This window comes from Carlito syrichta, unplaced genomic scaffold (assembly GCF_000164805.1).
Source record: "Carlito syrichta isolate Samal-C Ts95f unplaced genomic scaffold, Tarsius_syrichta-2.0.1 Scaffold315473, whole genome shotgun sequence".
NCBI lineage: Eukaryota > Metazoa > Chordata > Mammalia > Primates > Tarsiidae > Carlito > Carlito syrichta.
The window spans coordinates 109,920-116,446 of record NW_007259569.1 but is presented as its reverse complement, the minus strand read 5'-3'; the positions used below and the strand labels follow the sequence as shown (position 1 = coordinate 116,446).

At 47.6% G+C, this 6,527-nt stretch overlaps 1 protein-coding gene across 1 annotated transcript in view; it reads left to right on the top strand.

Moving 5' to 3' along the window:
* Nucleotides 1-6,527, top strand: part of FRMPD3 (FERM and PDZ domain containing 3) — a gene marked incomplete at its 5' end in the record, with an annotated part of 64,689 nt that overhangs the window by 36,784 nt on the left and 21,378 nt on the right. The window contains one exon of the mRNA XM_021706350.1: nt 1,917-2,096. Coding sequence (XP_021562025.1) covers nt 1,917-2,096 — 180 coding nt within the window. The remainder of the gene's footprint in view (nt 1-1,916; nt 2,097-6,527) is intronic.

Here is a 6,527-nt window from a genome sequence, read left to right as displayed (position 1 = left end):
GGGGAGGAAGCCCTTTGTTGGCTCTTGTCCTTGGGTGGGGGGACAGAAAAGGCAAATATTTCTAAAGGCCTTCGCTCCTCTTCCTCCTCCTATCCTCTCCCCTCCGGTGGTGCTCTAGACCTGTCTCTGATAAAGTGAAAAAGTAGGAGGGGTATTTGTTTTCAGTATCCTTTCATGATCCTTTGTGTCCTTCTTCCTCTCTTGGGAGTCAGCAAGCTTTCCCGAAAGGGTCAGATAGTAAATATTTTCGGCTATGCAGGTGAGCCATACAGGCGACTGTGGCAACTACTTGGCATGCTGTCATATCGCGAAAGCAGCCATAGACAATACATAAACAAATGGGTGTGGCTGTGTGCCAATAAGTATTTATAAACACAAAAATTTGAATTTCATGTAATTTCCACATCACAAAACATGGTTCTTCTGATTTTTTTCTCCAACCATTTACAAATGTAAAACACTATTCTTGGCTCCTAGGCCATACAAAAACAGGTGGTGGGCTGGTTTTCCTTACACAGACTCCTGCAATCCCCTACCCTAGTTTTTCTGAGTGCTTATATCTCCTTGCTACATGCCCAGCATCTCCACTGCAGAAAAAAAATGCTCTGAGGCAGGGCACAGCTGATCCCACCCCTAAGACTATGCCCCAGGCTAGTTTATCCTGGTGAAAGGAAATTCAAACCATCTTGCTGGTTGGATCCAGGTGCTTGTCTGGCTCCCAGGAGCACGCTGTCATGTTAGTGCGGCACACTGGTGGAAAGCCACTTATCAAAGTGTCTATTGGCAGACACAAGAGGTTCCTCGGGGTGATGCTAATGCCAGGGAATGGGCCAGCAGAGGGCTCAGGCTTAATCGCTCCAAGGAGTCTGTCAGGACCACTTAAGGAAACCCAATCCATCAGGCCTAGAGGTAGCCATTTACATACTGGCATTGACAGAACACTGAAAGGCTACTGTCTCCCTCCTGCCACTGTCCCCGCACACCTTCAAATCTTTCTTCCACCCACCTGCCACTGCTGAAATTCCTATTGGCCTTTCCTTTAGGTTAAGACTGCTGGAGTGCCTTTTAAAAGGCAGAGATCGGGCGTAATGACTCACGCCTATAATCCCAGCACTTTGGGAGATGGAGGCGAGAGGACTGCCTGAGCCCGGGGGTTCAAGACCTCATCTCTACAGTAAATCAAAAAATTAGCCGGACATGGTGGCGCATGCCTGTAGTTCCAGCTTCTTGGAAGGCTGAGGCGGAAGGATCACCTAAGCCCAGCAGGCCACTGCGGTGGCTGTGAGCATGCCATTGCACTCCAGCCTGGGCGACAGAGTGAGACTCCAACTCAAAATAAATAAATAAACAAAAGACAGAGATCTTCTTAGGGAGAGAGACCCCGTTAAGTGCCCAATCAACGCTTAACACCTTAAGCAGAGTTACTGTATCAGTTTAGCTTTGGCATGGGGTGAAAAGTGCAAGTCCGAGTGATGGTTGGTGCGGGAAGGGTAAAGACCAGACACAGGATATGCCTGTTCAAGACAAAGCACTGGGTGAGGGCCTTGAATGGTGTACAGCAACAAATGGAAAGTCCCTGGGGCTTGGTAGGGGAGGCTGCCCCAAGGGCACCCAAACAGACCTCAACCTGTTTCACGATTTTGTCAGAGGCATCCCTGCTGCTGCCCACTTAATGTGCTGCTGAGGCTAAGATGTTTATTTAGACCAATGAACTGGGATCCTACCATAGAAAAAAGGGGGCTCCCAGACCATTTTCCCCTCAAGGTTGTTCTGTCCTGGCACTGAACCCTGGATAGTTCCAGATCCCCCCCCAGCTGAATTGATCCAACACATATTTTCTGTTTCCGCCTCCTGCCTCTTCTCTCCACTTCCTCCACCTTTCTTTCTGTGAATGCTGCCTGCCACTTGGGCACCAGGACGAGAAACAGTCAGCCACCACTCTCCTGGTGGGACCCCGTCACGGCATCAGCCATGTTATTGACCTCAAAACCAACCTCACCACTGTGCTGTCCGAGTTCAGCAAGATCAGCAAGATCCAGCTGTTCCGGGAGAACCAGGGCGTGGCCCGAGTGGAGACCAGCATCATGGATGCCAAGGTAAGCCCTGCTTTAAGGGGCCACTTCTCTCCAGGAAAAGGCCTTGAGAGCAGAGGGAAAAGTAAACTTGAGAAAGGGAGTTTGAGCCTGTTAGATCAGGTTCAGTAATTCTGAAGTGGTTAAGACCCTGGGACCCCTTCAGGCTCATCTTTATTTCCATTCTCAACCCCCTGTGACATGGTATTTTGACCACATGGTAAGGTTGGCCAGCACTCAGGAAGGCCAGGGCGTGCCAGATCAGCCCAAGACAGTTCGTCAGCATAGGCCAGAGGAATTGGAGAAGCTGGAGCTACCCCCAAGCCGGTGTCCCAATTTTTTTCATGTCATAGCACACATAGAAAATTATATGCTCATGGAACATTGGAGTAAATGGAGAAACTCCATAGACTTTGTGTAGCCCAGGCTCTGCCTGGCTGCCCCAGTGGCTGAATATCATGGCTCATCTCTACCCGTTCTGTGTGCACACTGGTTGGGGGACCCTGCCATAGGCACACATACCTTGAATCATGGAGGAGGGAGTGTCTAAGCATGTGGAAAGAACAGGGGACCTGGAAAGAAGTAGAGCAAACAGAGCCTTGTCCCCAATTCACCTTCCAGGGTCCAGCTCTTCCAGAACCGTAGAACCTTTCCCATAGATCAGCTCCTTTGGACTGGCAAGCAGCTGTCGCCTATGCAAAGTCTGGCAGCCATGGTCAGCCACCCCCTCCACAGCTCTCCTGTTTGAATACCAGTGACCAGTGTGTGTGGGGGGCAGGCCTGCCTGCAAGCTGGTGGAAGCTCTTGGAGGAGGTGCAACTTTCCTTTCTTAAAGGATTTCCCAAGGGAAGATGTTGTTAGCAGATTAAGAGATGGAGTGTTTGCTGTTTCTAAAAGAACAAATTATTTGCTTTATTTTTGTTTTTGTGAAACCCAGAAAGCCTCAATATATTAATTGCACTACCTGTGATTGACAGGATTCCAATTGGTTTAAGAACCTGTTTGAAGCTGATGTTTAATTGGTTTGTGGCTCTTTCCTCAACCAATGGTTGCTTCCCTCCTCAGATGTTGTTGAGTAAAATGCCAAATGGACTGGTAAGGAAGGGAGAAGAAAGACAAGGCATACAGGGGAGATGTGACTTGTGGGGGGCGGGGGAAAGGGGATTTAAAACAGAGAAATAGCTTTCCAACAAAGTCTCTTTCTGGATTCTATGAGTTATTTTCAACTTTGAATTTCCTGGAGGGCTTTAAAAAAAGAAAAAATGCCTGGGTCTTACGAGCAGAGATCATGATTTCATTGGTCAGGGATACAGCCTGGGCATCAGGATTTATTTATTTTGTCAGTTTCCCAGGTGATTGTATAGTACAACCAGAGAACTTACATGTTTGAGACCTGTATGACCAGAGCTCTGGAAGGAAACAGACTGAACACAGGATGAATAGGTGTTGCCTGAGTGAGGAGCACTATGCTTAATTCTAGAAGTGATTCAGCCACAGTTGTAAGCAAGAATGCTACCCTGGAGAGGCTACATTCTTACTGGGGAAACTAGATTCACGAAGACACATGACCTGCTTTAAAAACACACCATCAGACTATGTATAGTGCTCTGAAATCAGACAGATCAGGTTCAAATCCTAGCTCTACTACTTCCTAACTGTATGGACTTGAGAAAGAATCTTAACCTCTCTGAACCTTGATTTTCTCAACTGCAAAACAAGGCACCTATCTCAAAAGGTTGTTGTCAGTATTAAATTAGAAACTGTCCATAAAATGGGCTGAAGTGGGAGAATCACAACATAGCAAGACCCTGTCTCCAAAAAAAAAAGTCTAGGCACAATGGCTCACGCTTATAATCCCAGCACTTTGGGAGGCCGAGGCGAGATGATTGCCTGAGCCCAGGGGTTTGAGACCAGCCTGGGCAACTTGATTAGACCTTGTCTCTACAAAAAGTTTAAAAAATTAGCTGGATGTAGTGGTGCATACCTGTAGCTCCAGCTACTTGGAAGGCTGAGGTGGAAGGATCGCCGGAGCTCAGCAAGTCGAGGCTGAGGTGGCAGTGAGTGTGCCACTGCACTCCAGCCTGGGTAACAGAGTGAGACAACAACTCAAGTAAATAAAGAAATAGGCCGGGTGCGGTGGCTCACGCCTATAATTCCAGCACTTTGGGAGGCCTAGGTGAGAGGACTGCCTGAGCTCACAGGTTCAAGACCAGCCTGGGCAACTTGGCAAGACCTCATCTCTACAATAAATCAAAAACATTAGCCGGGCATGGTGGTGCATGCCTGTAGTTCCGGCTACTTGGAAGGCTGAGGTGGAAGGATAGCCGAAGCCCAGCAGGTCGACACTGGGGTGGCAGTGAGTGTGCCACTGCACTCCAGCCTGGGCGACGGAGTGAGACTCCAACTAAAAAAAAAAAAAAAAAGACTTTTTGTAGAGGGGAGCATCACACTGTGTTACCTAGGCTGGTCTCGAACTCCTGGCCTCAAGCAATCTCAAAGTGTTGGAACTACAGGCTTGAGCCACCATGCCCAGCCAAGAACTATTTTTTACAAAAGCAAATATCAGTAAAAAAAAAAAGTAATATGAAGTAAATATAGATAAATGTGGTGTGGAGCATGAAACAAAAGAACAGGAAGGAGTTAACCAGAACTGGCTTCCCACAAGAGGGTGTTTTAAGCTGAATCTTGAAGTGATAGGCATGAATTAGCAGGGAGAAGTGGGATGTGTTCAAAGGCAAGGAGCAAGCACAGAAATAAGCAAGCCATATGTGCAGGTCGATAAGCATAGTTGCTTGGCTAGAGAGAATAGCAAGAAAAGAGATTGGAGAGATTGGGAGTGGGCAAAAGAAGCCTCAAAGGCCAGCCTAAGGAATTTAGATCGAATGTGTTAGAATAGTGGGGATCCACAGGAGGTGCCTTGAGCAGTGGGGTGACGGAATAAAATCCTGACTTGGGCCAGGGTGCAAGATGGGTCGGAGTAAGGCAAGTGTGCAGACAGGGCAGCAAGGAATGATCATGGCTTTAGTTCAGAAGTGAAGGAATAAGGGTTTGAGCTGGAGGGACAGCAGTGATAATGAGGAAGAAAGAGCAGATGTGAAACACACAGAATCAGTATGATGTGCATGCGTATCTCCCCACGTGCACTACTCTTGCACAGACAGTGCAGATGTCTTATTACACCTAACCCTATTGCCCACCACATGAATCCCAAGGGCACTGAAGAATGGTGCTGTACGCACACCAGAGGCAAGATGGATGATATTATGTCCAGGCACAGTGGCTCACGCCTGTAATCCCAGTATTTAGGGAGGCTGAGGCAGGAGGATTGCTTGAATCCAGAAGTTGGAGGCTGCAGTGAGCTATGATCACGCAACTACACTCCAGTCTGAGTGACAGAGAGAGACCCCCAAATCTTAAAAAAAAAGATGGATGGCATTGTGGAAGGAAAAACAGAATACTGAGGAAGAAAAGATCATCATTTATATTCGACAGCCATTTAATATGAACTTAATGTTGTTGAGAAGCATGCTAAACAATAGAGAATACACAGATTTAAAAAAAAAAAAAAGAAAGAAAAAACCATGTCTCCTTGCCCTCAAGATGCTTACTATCTTATAGAATAGAAATGCACAAATAGGCCAGGCACAGTGGTTCACACCTGGAATCCCAGCACTTTAGGAAGCTGAGGCAGAAAGATTTCTTGAGGCCAGGAGTTCAAGACCAGCCTAGGCAACATAACAAAACTTCATCACTTCAAAAAATTAGCTGACTATGGTGATATGTGTCTGTAGTCCCAGCTACTCAGGAGGCTAAGGTGGAAGGATCACTTGAGCCCAGGAGGTTAAGGCTGCAGTGAGCCGTGATCGTGCCACTGCACTGCAGGCTGGGCAACAGAGTGAGACACTGATAGAAAGAAAGAGAGAGGGAGAGGGAGAGGGAGAGAGAGAGAGAGAAAGAGAGAGAGAGAAGCAATGCACAGATACGTGGTAGACCCAAGGAGATGACCATAGGAAAAGTACCAAGAGAACCAAGAGAGCATTAGGGGAGCACAGAGGAGGACAAACTTCTGGCAGGGGGTTTAAGCAAAGCTTCCTGGAGGTGCTTTATGTCAGCAATATTCGTGGTTACTGAGAGGTACCTCTGGGAAGGAGCAGTGTTTGGGAAACTTCTTACTAGAGAATGGCTTCCCTGGGCTCAGTAGTAGTCTGCCCGCAGAGTCAGGATTGTGCTAGAGCTGGCTTACACAGCACGTCAGAGCCAGTTGGGCACATCTCTCCCAACTCTGGGTTCAGTGCCATAGCGCTGATAGGGTGAATGCAGCCATAGTGGGAGTACGTACACCAGGGAAATTGGCCAGTGCTACAAATTAGCACTTGAAAGAACTGGTTGTGAAATGTATACCGACACACCACTGCATAGGGACCACTGAAGAAAGGCTGTCTGAACATTCTTAAC